This window comes from Cajanus cajan, chromosome 5 (genome assembly GCF_000230855.2).
Source record: "Cajanus cajan strain Asha chromosome 5, NIPB_CcT2T_4, whole genome shotgun sequence".
NCBI classification, from domain to species: Eukaryota; Viridiplantae; Streptophyta; class Magnoliopsida; order Fabales; family Fabaceae; genus Cajanus; species Cajanus cajan.
In genome coordinates this window covers 34,388,004-34,403,903 of record NC_138521.1, presented here as the reverse complement: position 1 = coordinate 34,403,903, position 15,900 = coordinate 34,388,004, and the positions used below count along the sequence as shown (strand labels likewise).

The 15,900-nt window shown below is 37.7% G+C and overlaps 1 protein-coding gene and 2 pseudogenes across 2 annotated transcripts; 2 read left to right on the top strand and 1 right to left on the bottom strand.

The window, feature by feature from the left end:
* Nucleotides 1–1,585: 1,585 nt before the first annotated feature.
* Nucleotides 1,586–4,310, bottom strand: LOC109814777 (putative xyloglucan glycosyltransferase 12 pseudogene; annotated as a pseudogene). Its single transcript, XR_014433749.1, has 2 exons — nucleotides 2,328–4,310; nucleotides 1,586–2,192 (listed from the first exon to the last, which is right to left on the bottom strand). The product of XR_014433749.1 is annotated as a putative xyloglucan glycosyltransferase 12 pseudogene (transcript).
* Nucleotides 4,311–7,896: 3,586 nt separating this feature from the next.
* LOC109807097 (pentatricopeptide repeat-containing protein CRR2, chloroplastic-like) lies at nucleotides 7,897–9,749 on the top strand (annotated as a pseudogene).
* Nucleotides 9,750–11,832: 2,083 nt separating this feature from the next.
* LOC145957966 (uncharacterized) lies at nucleotides 11,833–14,202 on the top strand. The gene has a single exon (XM_083074410.1). It carries the CDS (start codon nucleotides 11,833–11,835, stop codon nucleotides 14,200–14,202), a length of 2,370 nt encoding a protein of 789 aa, XP_082930536.1.
* The last annotated feature ends 1,698 nt before the right edge of the window (nucleotides 14,203–15,900 follow it).

The following is a 15,900-nucleotide window of genomic DNA, read 5'->3' as shown; positions in this document are numbered from 1 at the left end:
TCATTTTTACCGACAATTATTTACCGGCAATAAATTAATTGCCTATGTTTTATTATTTAATAAAAGTATTAGTGACTAATATATAATGGTCACTAAAAATATATTTATATCACACCAAAATTTATTATTAGCGACAATTATTTTAAGAAAAACTTTAGTCCCACATCGACTAGAAATAAGATAACTAAAGAGTATATAAATAAATAATAACTCTCACCTTACAAGTTTGTTATATAGGATTGTGTTAGACCTATAACTTATTATTCTAAATTAGTATGAGATTAATATATATATATATATATATATATAATTAGAAGACAACCTTCATCTTAAAGTCCCACATCAACTAGAAATAAAGTAATTAAAAAGAATATATAAGTAGAAAGATAACTCTCATCTTACAAGTCTCACATCAACTAGAGATAAAGTAATTATTTATTTTTACTCATCTTATAAGTCCCACATCGACTAGAAAGTAAAAAAAATGTTATAAAAAGATATACACTTTTTTCGACCATTATAAGGGTTTTTACCAGCATTTTGAATAATTGCCGCTAAATATTTTAGCGACACTGCATACAATGGCTAATGTGAAAATGTCGGTAAAAGATTTTGTAACAATTTTTATTGCCACTAAAACTCATATTAAATGCCACTAAAAGTCTATTTTATTGTAGTGTTTTCTGCAGAAAGATTAGTAAAATTCATGAGATTTATTACAAGATATTAAGAGATTAATAATGAAAGTTTTTCATTGTTAACTCTAATTAATAAATGGATTAGTGATAAATTAATTATGAACAAGTTATACTAATTAGCTATGAAATTATTTGTTGTTAATCTTTAATTTTTAACAAAACTTTGTCTCTTAACATTTTAAAATTAGAGAAATTTATTTTGTAACTAACCGATAGCTAATCGGTGAAATTTTAGCCACAGTTAACTACAGAAAATATTGATAATTATATTTGGTAGTTAATTTTTGGAAGTATTAGATATAAGTCTAAATTAAGAGATCAGAAAATAATCACAGCAAAAATTGGTAGCTATAATTTACAAATTTTTTGAAGTATTAGAAACAAGTCTAAAGAGATATATAGAAGTCAATGCATTCTCTCCTTAAATTTATACATGTGCCTTTTTTATTATTAACTTCCATATTATAAATTAAGTCTTTTCTTAATATTAAAAAAAATTATATTTTTTTATTTAATTATGTTATTAAGGTGAAGTGGTTACTGATATTTTATCAATGATTAAATTTCACTAAAGATTTGACTAATCAGTTTTACAGGAGTATATTCTCTTTATTTAATTCATGTTTCAAAATTCAAATTCGAAACTTATTCAAGGAAATTAAATCCAATTTCCTTCAAACAATATTTTGTTAGATTTTTTCTTGTAATATATGATTTAATGGTTATTTTTATGTCTTTCTAATTCTTAAATTACAAAATATTTTAAAATATATATTGGAAGACACTTAGTTTTTTATATTGAACTTTTCAATCTCAAATATTACTTACTTACAAACAACAATTTTTTTATTATTGGACAACACAGTTACAAATCATTATATATTCACTACTACAAGATGCATATTCTACATCGGTTCTCCAAAGGTATCTACATCGGTTCTAAAACCGATGTAGAATAGAGCGATGTAAAAAATGTATACATTTTTACATCGGTTCTGAAAAACCGATGTAGATTTAAGCATAAATCTACATCGGTTCTCCAGAGAACCGATGTAGATTTATGCTTAAATCTACATCGGTTCTCAAGAGAACCGATGTAGATTGCAATTTTTTTTTTAAAAAAAAAACATGCTTATTTTTTTTGATTATTTATGATTACTTATGGAGCACGACCATTTTCAAGGATTTCAATAGTGCTTGGCAGTACCTGAAATCAAATAACAGCAAGCTCTACAAACATAGACTAATTTTTAATTGTCCTAAAGGATAGCAGTTTTAAAACTTGTCACAATACATACATTGTTTAGTAAAATAAAATAATGTTTGACTAGCAGAATCCATTAAGTAAATTTTTCTTCTTAAAAACTTGTCACAATACATACAAGGAAGTTAAAGACCTTCCAATTCCTAAAAAAAATCCCACTGACATGAACTACAAACTTTCCATGTAACTAAAAATATTAGTAAGGTCATAGAAGTCATCGGTCTCCTCTCCTACAACATACCAACAAGAAATGTAATCTTAATCAGGATTTTTGAGAAAAATTCAACATACGAATATCAATAATTCAAATTTTAAATGCAAACTTAACTAGCGCCTTGGGATTGTCAAAGATAAGATGCCATTACCATTGGATAATGGAGCATTTGATGATGAAGCCAAAGCTAATGTTTCAAAAACGTGGATCTCTCGTCCAAATCTTTCTTGCATAGCTGCAAGCTTGGCCTGGTTCAATAAAATATAATGGTAAAGAAAAGATCCTTGAAATTAATAATTCATTTAAGTGCAAAAACAATAAACCTGAACAAGGAAAAGTTGGCAACAGTGCAAATAAATAAAGAATACATATGCATTGGACAAATATCCACAATGCCTTCGTGAAAGATCACGTATTTTTAGAATCATTTCAGAGCATGATAATTGAACTGGGATTCATTATCAATAATAAAATATAGTATATTATATACAACCAAGATACATAAAAGTAAAAATTCATGAATAATAAGTAAAAACATAAACCTAATACTAGTGAAGACAGTGCTCATTGCCTGGTATGATTGCAAACAAAGGCAAACCAACATACACCAGCAGCCAATTCCCTGTCTTATCTAATTTTTGGGAAGAGAAAAAAAAACCTCTTATTGTCAAAATCACATATACAGCTCGCCTCCGCCCTCTCCAACATCATTGAGGAAAATGAATTTCCATCCATGAAGATGAGCTCGAACGGCAATGTCCATGTCCTCAACAGTAGTCCTCTCCAGCCAACCACCAGCATCCTCCAAAGCTTTTATCCTCCACAATCCCGTGGTTCCATTGAACCCAAAGAAGTTAATAAAAATCCCATTCACTTGCTGCTCCAACAAACAAACACAGAAAAGGAAAACCTTAGCTTTGTAGTTTGTTATGATAACTCATAATAAATTACAAACGACACTAGACAGCGAATCATTAATGACACCCACCTTAAAATGAGGAACAATTTTCTTGAGGAAATCCGGCATAGGCTGGAAATCTGCATCAAAAATTGCAACGAACTCGTAGTCTCTGACGTAGCTACAATTCATGGCGGATTTCAAATTCCCAGCTTTGTAGCCATCTCTTATGAAGCAATGGCAGTACAAAATGTTGCCACCCTCTTGTTGCCATTTCTGAACCTCCTCCTTTATCAACAACTGCGTGGTTAGGTCATCCGAGTCATCCAAAACCTGAATCAACAACTTCCCTTTGGGCAAATCCAAATTGCACACCACAGCAATTGACTACTGGTAAACCTAAAAAACCAAAAACATAAATTAGATCGGAACAAATTAAACTAAAAAATAAGAGTAATTATAAGTTATTACCTCTTTCTCATTACACATAGGGATCTGCATAAGCACCATTGGGAAAAAACCAAAACCCTTCTCTCTGGATTCAAGATCTACCACACCCCCACCCTTGGGGACAAGCTTGATATTCTTAAACCGAATCCAGAAACAGCCCAAACACAGAACAAGCCTATCCATACTCTGGATATGGAACAACACAATACACGCATTGGTTAGAAACTGCAGAGGGGGAGCGAGGTACTCCACGCGAACCAAAACCCAGCGCGAGTAAACCCAATCGAAGAAATCCTTAACTCCAAACCCAGGTGCCCAAAGCAAAGACTCCAACTGAAGAGTCGCGGCGCCGAAATGCCAGCCTTTGAAGTACGCAGCGACCTCGAAGCATAAGAGGGAAACGGAGAGGAAGAGGAAGAGCTTGATGCAAGAATAAAAGCGCGTCTTCACGGTGGCCCTCTCATTCTCCCGGCCACCTTTAGTATCAGCGTTGGTTTTCCTGGCGGCCACGCGGTGCTTGACGGCGGAGACGAGCCCCCACAATGCCGGCGTGAGGGAGGTCAAGAAGCCAGCGGCGCGGTGCGCTTTGAGGAGGAGAACCCATGTGAGCTGTTTGGCATTTTTGCCTCTTCCTTTTCGCTTATGATTAAGTCTTCTTCTTTGGGACCCTCCAGCGCGTGGAACCTCTTCCCCGGCGCGGATGAGAGATCGCGTGAAAAACCCTAAAGGCGAAGCGCGGAAGGGGAGCCTGGAGAAGCTTCCCAACCTCAACCCTAAACCCCAAATTCAAGCCAACCTCCTTCACCTTCGTCTCGACGGCAGAAGCGGAGCGCGGAGATGAGCTGCGCGAAGTAGCAGCGCGCAAGGGACTCCGGGAGGCGGCCGCGGCGGGAGAGCTTGGAGAAGAGCGCTTTAGCTTTGAGAGTGTTTTAGGTTTGGGAGTGAGCGCACATCATTGTCACGGGGAGGGGAAGAATTTAGTCACCTCTTCTACATCGGTGAACACAAAACCTGATGTAGAATAGATCACTATTTTCATTTCTACATCGGTCACTCATATAACCGATGTAGAATTGTTTATATTTACATCAGTTCTTAGAATAACCGATGTAAATATTCTTATTTATTCAAGTTATTTACGAAATTGCCACCGTACATTGTTTTTACATCGTTTTATAAGGAACCGATGTAAATATGGTGACGTAGAATAGTATTTTTCTAGTAGTGATTATTTAATTGGTACTTTAGATGAAATAGTTTAAACTATCAAACTATCAAACAAAACCAACTAGATTTAATATAATTAGTAAATAAATGAATCTTTCATTACAATAAATGTTATATATGGTGACATACAAAAAGTGTCACTATAAATATAATATATGTAGGTATATTTTTATTTGGTATATAACTACACATAATTTTATTGTCGATTTTGAATGAGATTTAACAACATATTTTGTATGTCACTATAGTTTATATCCATACTTTTTAACAATTATCAACATATATTATATTTATTGTGTAGGTAAAAGTAATTTTTAATAACACTTTTTGTATCACTATAAGATGTGTGTCACTACATGACAATTATCTTGTAGTGTTTAAAAATTTCAATATACCGTCTTCTTATAAAAATATATTAATTAGTGTTTTATTATCATGTGTTCAATTTCTTTTCTTTTCATGTAAATGAATAATACTTTTTTTTTCAAGGATCGAATGAATAATAATTTATTGAAAGAGATAAAATCTATTTTTGTCATTTGTATACTTCAAAAAAAAAATCTTTTTTAACCATGGATTTACATTCTTTCAAAAATGAAATTACGGATTTAGATAAATCCTGTGTAAAAAACATGGTTATATCAAGTAAAACTTCTAAGAGCACAAGATTTACACAAACACTATTTTGAGCATCAACACCATACCTAAGTTTGTTTAGATTAACTTTTCACCAACCTTTATAATTTTAATTTCGATTGTTTTTTTTTTAATTGTTGGGGAGGAATCCTTCAACTTTGATTTAAGAAAATAAAGGTGAGCCACTCTCATCTTTCAATATAGCATTAAATTTTTCAAACCTAAAACTGATTGCAATGCGCTTTCCATTTCCTTTTTCGGGATGTTACATCACCAGATATAATTTGTTAAAACATTTTTATTTTTATCCATAAAAAAATTATAAAAAGCCTGAAAAAAATAAATCTAAATTCCCTTATCTCTATTCGAGTTCCTCTTCCCAAGGACATAATTATTAGACTAATCTTAATAGTCAAATTTCTTTAATGCTTAATTTATTGCTTTGGACCATATATATATATAACCCAGATCCTGTACATCATTCTTCTCCAAAATCAAGTGAACTCTTTCAATTTTTTATTCATAGTAATTTTATTAGAATTTGTCATTTTTTTTATTGTCATTTTACTAAAATTAATTATTTATTAATTTTTTTTCTTATTTTTATTCTTGATAATTGATGTATGTTTACTGAATAATGTGCCTATTTATTTCTAATGTTTACCTATTTTTTTCTAATTACCTATAAAAAATTAATGTTATATTTAAAAGGGTAATATATTTCTAATGAAATACTATAAAAAATAGAAGGTAAAATAAAAAAGTAAGTAATAAATATTTTTGAAAACAAAAATATCAATTATTTTTTTAAGTCTCATATAAAATCTTAAACGACTATGAATAAAAAAATGAAAAAAATATATAAGAAAAGGATTGTAATATTCCCATGATAGCATATAAAGAGTGGCAGAAATGGCCTGATGCACGTACATCCACTTGTCTTGGTGAGAAAATAGAGACGCTGAGTGTGTGCATGTGTAAGCAGAGGAAAGATATTATGGGGTATTATTAATTGTTCCCATAAATACCATATGAACCAAAGCACGAAGTAAATGGTGTATAAAACAAAAGTTGCAAAACGCAACAGAGATACTGGTTTGCTATATTGAGGAAACATGAAAGGGTGGAAAAAGTCAACCCCACCACCCTAATGATCGAAAAGAAAATATGCAGAGTGGGGAGCAAAATATGGCTATTAATGTTGCAGTTGCAGGTTGTGGATTCCCTCACATAGCTCGAATTATTTTATGAAAAAAAATAATTAAAAGACATTTGTTTTTCTTTTGTGCGTGAGGGATGACATGGAATAAAAAAGACAAATGCTTAATTAATTTTACTTTTATAATTTATTTATCCCTTATTTATATAAATCTTGTATAACTAATTTATAAAAGTAATGGGATTTGTAAAAAAATAGTTAATAATTTTGAGTTTATAAAAATTTAATAAAAAAATTATCCTAATTTAAAATCAAAAAATATTTTATAATTTTTTTCTTCACTTTAATTAGATTTTTAATATTTTATTAATTTTAATAATTATTGGTAGGTGGAAAAGCTTATAGAAAAGTTTAGAATTCTTACATTTAACATATAATTAGAGATTAAAAATACCTAAAAAAATATTGTTATATATTTTTATAAAGTAATATATAAAAACAAATAATATAAGTTTCCAAAATACGACTCATAAAAAAGAACGAAATATACTATATGCAGAGTTACTGAGCTTATTTCTACTTTTGGTCAGTCACAGTAAATATAAGTATAAATATTGAAAGTATCAAAACATTTAAGAATAAATATTGAAAGTACCAAAACATTCTGGTAAAGAGCCATAGTGCTATCAAAGCCAAACAATGTAACTTTTATTTATTTATTTTTTAATTAAACATATATGCACATAAGTATTATTTTCTCCAATATTTATTATAATACGGTTTAGAAGAAAAAAAAATTACTTTTTTTTATAAGGTATATATGATACAATTTTTTAGAAAACATTAAATTATTATTATTTATTTATTTTTATTAAAGATTGTGAAAATATATATATATATATATATATATTTATTTTTCATTTTTGAAATCTTTTCTAATTGACATTTATCTTGATGCACAAACTTTTATAAAAAGTAATATTTTTATATTTCTAATAAAAATTTAATGATAAATAAGAAGGATAAAATTAATAAATCATGATTTTATTTTATAAATTCAATAAAATCAATTATTTTCGTATTGTCTTATAATAAAAATTGAAAGAAATACATAAAAAGTCAGTATTTTATATTTTAAAAAATTCCCTTATGTATCACTTTCAATTTTAAAATGATAAATACTTAAAAAAATAAATAATGAGAATATATTAGATTTTAAATATATAGATTGAGTCTGTTTTATAAAATTAAATTCTAAGTCTGATCTATTATAAAGCATTTTATAATTTCGATAAAGCATTATTTTAATTTAGTTTAAATATAAGTTCTGTTCTTTTATTGCATATTATATTTCAGTTCCCGTTGCTAAATTACGCAGTTTCTTCTCCCATGTGAAAATTCTTAAGTCACTTCAAATACCAAAAAAATAAAAAAAAATATAAAAATAAAAATTCATTGCCTTCACATCCAAATGCCATCTCAGAGCTTCCAAAGAACTCAATGAGCCCCAATGCGTGGCGTATCTCGAAGAGTGCAACAAATTTTGGGACCCAAACCTCACAAAGACTCGTTTCACTACACACACCTGTTGCACCTTTGCAAAACCACCGACACCATTAAGAAAACGCATGCTCACATTGTCGTCGAGGGCTACGATCAAGACCCATTCATCGCCACTAAGCTCATTGATAGCCACTAAGCTCATTGATAGCCACTAAGCTCATTGATAGCTACGCTCACGGCGGTCTCCGCAACCTCGACAACGCACGCAAGGTGTTCGACAATTTGTCCCAACCTGATGTTTTCTGCTGCAACGTGGTCATCAAGGGTTACGCCAACGCGGGTCCCTTCGCCCCTTCGCCGAAGCCTTGAAGGTTTACGATGCGATGCGGTGGCGTGGCACCGCCGCGAACCGCTACACTTACCCGTTTGTGCTCAAGGCTTGTGGGGCCGAGGGAGCTTCTAGAAAGGGTCAAGTGATTCATGGGCATGCTGTGAAGTGTGGATTGGACTTGGACTTGTTTGTGGGTAATGCCCTTGTTGCGTTCTATGCTAAGTGTCAAGATGTTGAAGTGTCTAGAAAACTGTTCGATGAAATTCCTCAAAGAGATGTTGTTAGTTGGAACTCCATGATTTCGGGGTATATTGTGAATGGTTATGTGGATGATGCTATTCGGGTTTTCTGTGATATGTTAAGAGATGAGGGTGTTGTGGGTCCAGATCATGCCACTTTTGTGATGGTTCTTCCCGCATTTGCTCAGGTAGCGGATGTTCATGCAGGGTATTGGATTCATTGTTATATTGTGAAGACAGGGATGAGACTTGATTCTGCTGTGGGGAGTGGGCTTATATCGTTGTACTCAAATTGTGGTTATGTAAGCATGGCAAGAGCCATCTTTGACAATGACAAGGTCTCTGATAGAAATGTTGTAGTGTGGAATGCGATAATTAGGTGTTATGGGACACATGGTCTTGCACAGGAGGCGGTGGCTTTGTTCCAGCAATTGGTTGAGTCTGGGTTGCGCCCTGATGGCATTGTGTTTTTGTGTTTATTATCTGCATGCAGTCATGCAGGGTTGCTTGAGCAGGGTTGGCACATTTTTCACACCATGGAAACTCATGGAGTGGCGAAGAGTGAGGCGCATTATGCTTGCATTGTGGATCTGTTGGGGAGAGCCGGGGATTTGGAGAAAGCAGTGCAGTTTATTCAGTCTATGCCTATCCAACCAGGGAAAAATGTTTATGGTGCATTGTTGGGTGCTTGTAGAATACACAAAAAGATTGAGCTTGCTGAATTGGCTGCGGAGAAGTTGTTTGTCTTGGACCCTGATAATGCTGGGCGCTATGAGATTCTAGCACAGATGTACGAAGATTCAGGGCGATGGCAGGATGCTGCCAGAGTTAGGAAAGTGGTAAAGGAGAAAGAAATCAAGAAGCCAATTGGGTATAGCTCTGTAGAGCTGGAATCAGGTCATCATAAATTTGGAGTAAATGATGAGACTCATCTATATACAACGCAGATCTTCCAGATATTGCTTAGCTTAGATAGGGTTATGGGGAAAGAAACCCAAACACAATATGGTGCCTTTTTGTAGAAAATGGTTGATAAAACAGGTATATCCGACCATGGGAAAGGGATATCGGATTCACCATCACCACCATGCTAGTAAGTTGCCAATACAATCTGGACTTTGCACATTTTATGTTTCCGAGTTATTAAATATAATATTTTACTCCCTCTTGGCCTTAGACACAATTTAGATTTAGAAGGAAATGATGGTTATTTTTTTATAAGACACTTTACTATTTTTGTAAAATATTGATTTTATTTTTCATATTTTACCCTTATTAAAAATTGTGAGAATATATATTTTTTGTTATTGGATAATGAAAAGAGAATTTAAGAAATAAATTTTCTCTCTTCTCAAACTTTTCAATTGTCATTTATCAATTTTATTGATTTTTTTTATTGAAATATGCTTATGTCATTTCATTTAAAATAAATGGAGCAATACATTGAGGAATAAAATTGAAACTAGAGGAACAAGCAAAAGATCTAGATGCCCTAGCAAGAGAGTGGAAAACTTGATTGGCTTATCTCCTTTTGAACTTTGTTGATACAAGTTTGGGTTGGTAGTTAGGAGCAGACGACATTTGTTTAGCGGTTGGTCGTATTTAGAATGTGTTCTTTGTCTTGGATGATTGATGTCATCTAGTAATAGCTTGTAGTCTGTTTAGATAGTGACTCTAGGGAGATTCAGTGTAGATACCTAGTTTATGGCTTCAACCAAAGATAGAGTTTCTGCTTCCTTTGCTTCGGGGGACCCATTAAACCAGGCAGATTTTGCAAGAACGAATGCACCGTATTCATCCCATATACGCATATCGCAGCCAAAGGTGTTTGAATTCGGAAATAAAGCAGCGTCGATGTTGCATTTATAAGTACCTGGTTATAGTTTGCTCCATCACAGACCAGAGAAGTTCCTGGCATGGATTGCTGGTGTTGTAGCATGGACTTGTTGCCATTCTTGAAGACCTTGTCGTGCTTGCATGAGAGCCATGTGAGAAGGTATAGGAGCTACCTTCTAGACCTAGTCGTTGTGTCGTTTTCATATGCACCAAAGAACGAGAATGGCTTCTATAAGTGACGAGGAGTCGAGAGGACTGAGTAGATTGTGCATGACTTCCTTCATTCCTTCCCTATTTTCTATTTTCGCCTGAATCTGGTCCCGTATACTAGAGTTCACCTAGATTGATGTAGTTGTAGGGCATGTAAGGAAAGCATGCCAGTCAGACTCTAGTTCAGTATGACAGTGGGCACATAATGATGAGCATGGCACTCATTTTGACTGTAATCTCACACATGTTAGGAGACAACTTTTCATAAGCCTTCATGTGAAGATTTTCATCTTGCGGGGTATACGCAACTTCCACAGTTTAGTCCAATTTCCGAGAGTCTTGAGGTGATCGTTTGAAGTAATGGACTCCATCAGGTGATAATATGCTGACTTTACCGTATATGTTCCTTTACGGTTCAGAGTACAAGTCATGGTATCATCTTCTGATAGGCTTAAGAGCAACATAGCTAATATTGCACGCGAGTCCTGGTAATTGAAGACAGTAGTGACAACGTTAGCTTTCCATGAACCAGTTGCATGGTCTATAAGAGATGAGACAGACCATTGGAGGCTATCATGAGGAGGGCTTGATGTCACGAACGAGCCGTGCAAGCCACGTAGCCAAGGGTCATGCCTAGGGTTGATGCTATGACCATTACCCACACATTTCCTGAATCCTTCCTTAACCAGAACCTGTGAAGCGAAGATGCTGCTCCAAACAAAGCTAGGATTGTGACCTAGCTTAGCACTTAGGAAGTCCCCTCTTGGGAAATATTTGGAGTTGAAGACCCGTGTGACGAGCGCATCTGGGTTGGTGTTACATGTGAGGCTACGGTTGACAATGCAAGGCCCAAAAGAGTCACCAACAGGCCCAGTGGTTGGACTGACTTCATTCACTATTAGTGCAGCTCTTTTATTACATTATGTATTTTCCCCTTTATTTCTAGAAGAAGTTAGTTAAGATTTGGTGATTGTTGTATGGCTTGATGGTGCCAAGTGTTAGGGGAATCCTTCTAGAATTATTGCTTTATATGGCCTGTACTGTGAATGGAATTGGCAGAAAAAGTATTCTCATTCTCCTCTTGTTCCTTTCTTAGGAGGCAGCCTGTCCTCTAAATCAGTGCATCCTTCTTTATTGTTAACATTTGGTGCTTTCATTGCCACTCTCATGGCTGACGGTACTCGCTTCAAAAACCTCTCTGACAAGCTAGATGACATGCTAGGTCAGATGACCATCTTTTCCTCACAAATGATCGATATGCAACACCGCCTTTCCAACCTGGAATCCAAACCGCCTTCCTCTCCACATTCCATCAACGCCATTAACAACCCACCCTCTCCCCGCCACTTCCTTAAACTTGACGTTCCCCGTTTCGATGGCTCTGATCCCCTTGGCTGGATCTTTAAAATCACCCAGTTCTTTGATTATCATAATACTCTGGAGGAAGAACGCATCACCGTTGCTTCGTTTTATCTTGATGGTGCAGCCTTGGCCTGGTTCCAGTGGATGTATCGGAACGGACAGATCCACTCGTGGCCGCACCTGTTGCAAGCTCTTGAGACCAGATTTGCCCCCACTGCCTTTGATGACCCTCGCGGCAGACTCTTCAAGCTCACTCAGACAACCACTGTTTCTGCATTCCTCACAGAGTTTGAGGCTGTGGCCAATCGCGTGACGGGTCTTTCTCCTCAATTTCTCTTGAGTTGTTTAATTTCCGGGCTGAAGCTGGAGATCCGGCGTGAGGTGATTGCGCAACAACCACCGTCTCTCACTCATGCCGTCGGGTTGGCGCGTCTCCACGAGGAGAAGCTTCAGGACCTCTCTCGCATCCAACGAGCCAAACCAGGTGCACCTTGGTCCTCTCCTCCTTTTTCCCGCACCTTCACTCCCTTTGCTCCACCTCAAACGATAGCACCAAAACCACTTCCTCCATTGTTGCCCTCCCCGCCACCTACGACACGTTTCCGCCAGTTAACCGAGGCTGAGATGGCTGATCGCCGTGAAAAGGGGCTCTGTTTCAACTGTGACCAGAAGTATTCCAGATCTCATAGGTGTCCTGCTCGTTTCCTTCTTCTCATCGCTGAAGATGATGACCCACCCAGTGCCCCTGATTTAGATTTCCCAGCAGCGGACCCTGACCCGAGTTTGGTGGATCCTTCAACCGTCACTTCGGTCCACCCAGCCCAGATTAGTTTGCATGCCCTCTCGGGTACGGGTGCCCCGAAGACGCTGCGGCTCACGGGCCAGATTGCCCATCACCCGATTCGGGTGCTAGTGGATGGGGGAAGCACTCACAATTTTATCCAGAAGAATGTGGCCCTTCAATTGGGCTTGGGCCAATCCCCCACTTCCCCTCTCAAAGTCTTAGTGGGCAGTGGGGAGGAGTTGGCATGTGATACAGTTTGTTTGGCAGTTGCATTATCCATTCAGGGCCATTCTTTCCAACTGGATTTGTATGTTTTGGACATGGGGGGGTCAGATGTGGTGTTGGGTGCACAATGGTTAAAACAACTTGGGCCCATTCTTATGGATTATCAGGCTCTCACTATGAAATTTGTTTACAATCAAGTTATTGTTGAACTTAAGGGTGATTCGGGCCAGTCTTCGTCACTTCTTTCCCTGCACCAATTCAAGAGGGTGGTTCGTTCAGACTCTGAGGCCCAGTTCTTTTCTCTTAGTGTGCAGCCTGCTTCAACATCAGTCCTTCCTCCAACTCACTCTGATCCACGAGTTCAGCATCTCCTTTCTTCCTTCTCATCCCTGTTCTCTGAACCGTCTTCCTTGCCTCCTTCCCGAGACACTGACCATGCCATTCCTCTCTTTCCCGAATCGCACCCCGTCAACGTGCGTCCTTACAAATACCCTCATGTCCAGAAGTTGGAGATTGAACAACAGGTTTCCAAGATGCTGAAATCCGGGTGGATCCAACCCAGTTCCAGTCCCTTCTCTTCCCCTGTCCTCCTCCTCAAAAAGAAAGATGGGACATGGCGTATGTGTGTGGATTATCGTGCTTTGAACGCCATCACGGTGAAGGATCGTTTTCCTCTCCCCACGGTGGATGAACTGCTGGATGAGTTGGGTGCTGCACGTTGCTTTTCCAAATTGGACCTTACATCGGGTTTTCATCAAATCCGTCTCCAGCCCTCCGATGTGCACAAGACGGCTTTCCGTACACATGATGGGCACTATGAGTATCGCGTTATGCCGTTTGGATTGTGTAATGCCCCTGCCACATTCCAGTCCACCATGAACGAGATTTTCAGGCCTTTATTACGCAACTCAGTCATTGTTTTCTTCGATGACATTTTGGTTTTCAGCAGCGATTTTGAGCAACACTTGCGTCATCTACATCAGTCTCAGATAGCTTATCTTGGACATATTGTGGCTGAGGGGGGGTGTCTCCTGACCCCGCTAAGATCGAGGCTATGGTGCAGTGGCCCATTCCAATCAGTGTCAAGGGGCTGCGTGGGTTTCTGGGACTCACGGGATTTTATCGCAAATTTGTCCGGAATTATGCTGCTATTGCCTCCCCTTTGACGGATCTCCTTAAGAAGGGCAGTTTCCAATGGTCTCCCACAGCGTAGTTGGCTTTTGAGGCATTAAAGGCTGCTATGATTAGTGCCTCAGTCTTAGCGCTTCCGGATTTCTCTAAGCCCTTTTGTGTGCAGACTGACGCCTCTGGTATTGCTATGGGGGCAGTGTTACTTCAAGAAAATCGTCCCATTGCCTTCTTTAGCAAGGTTTTCTGCCCAAGGCTTTCCAAGTGCTCTGCTTACATCCGTGAATTACATGCCATCACTAGTGCCGTGAAGCGATGGCGTCAATATTTGTTGGGTCACCATTTCGTCATTCAAACGGATCAGAAGAGTCTCCGGGAATTGCTTACCCAAGTCATCCAGACTCCGGAACAACAGCATTACCTTGTTAAGTTGCTGGGTTATGATTATGACATTCAATACAAACCGGGCAAGTTGAATATTGTTGCAGATGCACTTTCTCGTTCCCCTTGTGACGCTCAAGCATCGTTGCACACCCTCACAGTTCTGCAGTTTGTATTTTTTCGTGACCTGAAGAAGTCGTTACTATTTGATCCAGATTTCGTCCTTATGAGGGATAAGGTCTCTTCTGATCCCACGTCTCATTCCCTTTTCAAGCTGAAGGATGGGTTATTGTTTTATCGTGGGAAGATCTGGTTGAGTAACACTTCCACTTTCATTCCCCTGCTCTTGCGTGAGTTTCATGAGACTCCTATAGGGGGCCACGCAGGGGTCAACAAGACACTGAAACGTCTTAGTGCCAACTTCTATTGGGCGTCTATGGCCAAGGATGTCAAGTCATTTGTTGCTCAGTGCCTTGTTTGTCAGCGAACCAAGTATAACACTAAGTGCCCTGGGGGTCTTTTGCAACCTCTGCCCATTCCCACGGGTGTTTGGGAGGACATTTCCCTCGATTTTGTGACTGGGCTACCTCCCTCCAATGGCTACACGGTGCTGCTGGTTGTTGTTGATCGATTCTCTAAAGGGGTTCATTTGGGGGCCCTGCGATCTGACTTTACTGCCTACAAGGTTGCAGAACTGTTTGTTTCCATTGTGTGCAAGCATCATGGGTTACCCAAGAGTATCGTCTCTGATCGCGACCCTATTTTCATCAGTCGATTCTGGTCCAACCTCTTCAAGTTCAGTGGCACGCTTCTCAGAATGAGTTCCTCTTACCATCCTCAAACGGACAGTCAAACTGAGGTCATGAATCGCACGATTGAGCAGTACTTGCGCGCCTTTGCTCATGACAAACCCACTCACTGGTTTAAATACTTACCGTGGGCTGAGTATCATTATAATACATCTGTTCATTCTGGTTCAGGGTTGTCTCCCTTTGAGGTAATGTATGGCAAGCCTCCTCCTTCGATTCCTGCATATGTCGAAGGGACTTCTTCTAACATTGGCTGTGACTCCACCCTGGCCACACGAGAGGAGATTCTGTCACTTTTGAAGACCAATTTAGCCAAAGCCCAGGCGCGAATGAAGAAGATAGCTGATTCGAAGCGCCGTGACCAGACTTTTGCTGTTGGGTCATGGGTTTATCTTAAACTTCAGCCCTATAAGCAGATTTCGGTATCAGGGGAGAAGTATCATAAACTGGCTCGGCGTTTCTATGGCCCTTTCCAGGTGCTTGAGCGGGTGGGACCAGTGGCCTATCGTGTAGAGCTCCCTTCATCATCCAAAATTCACAATGTCT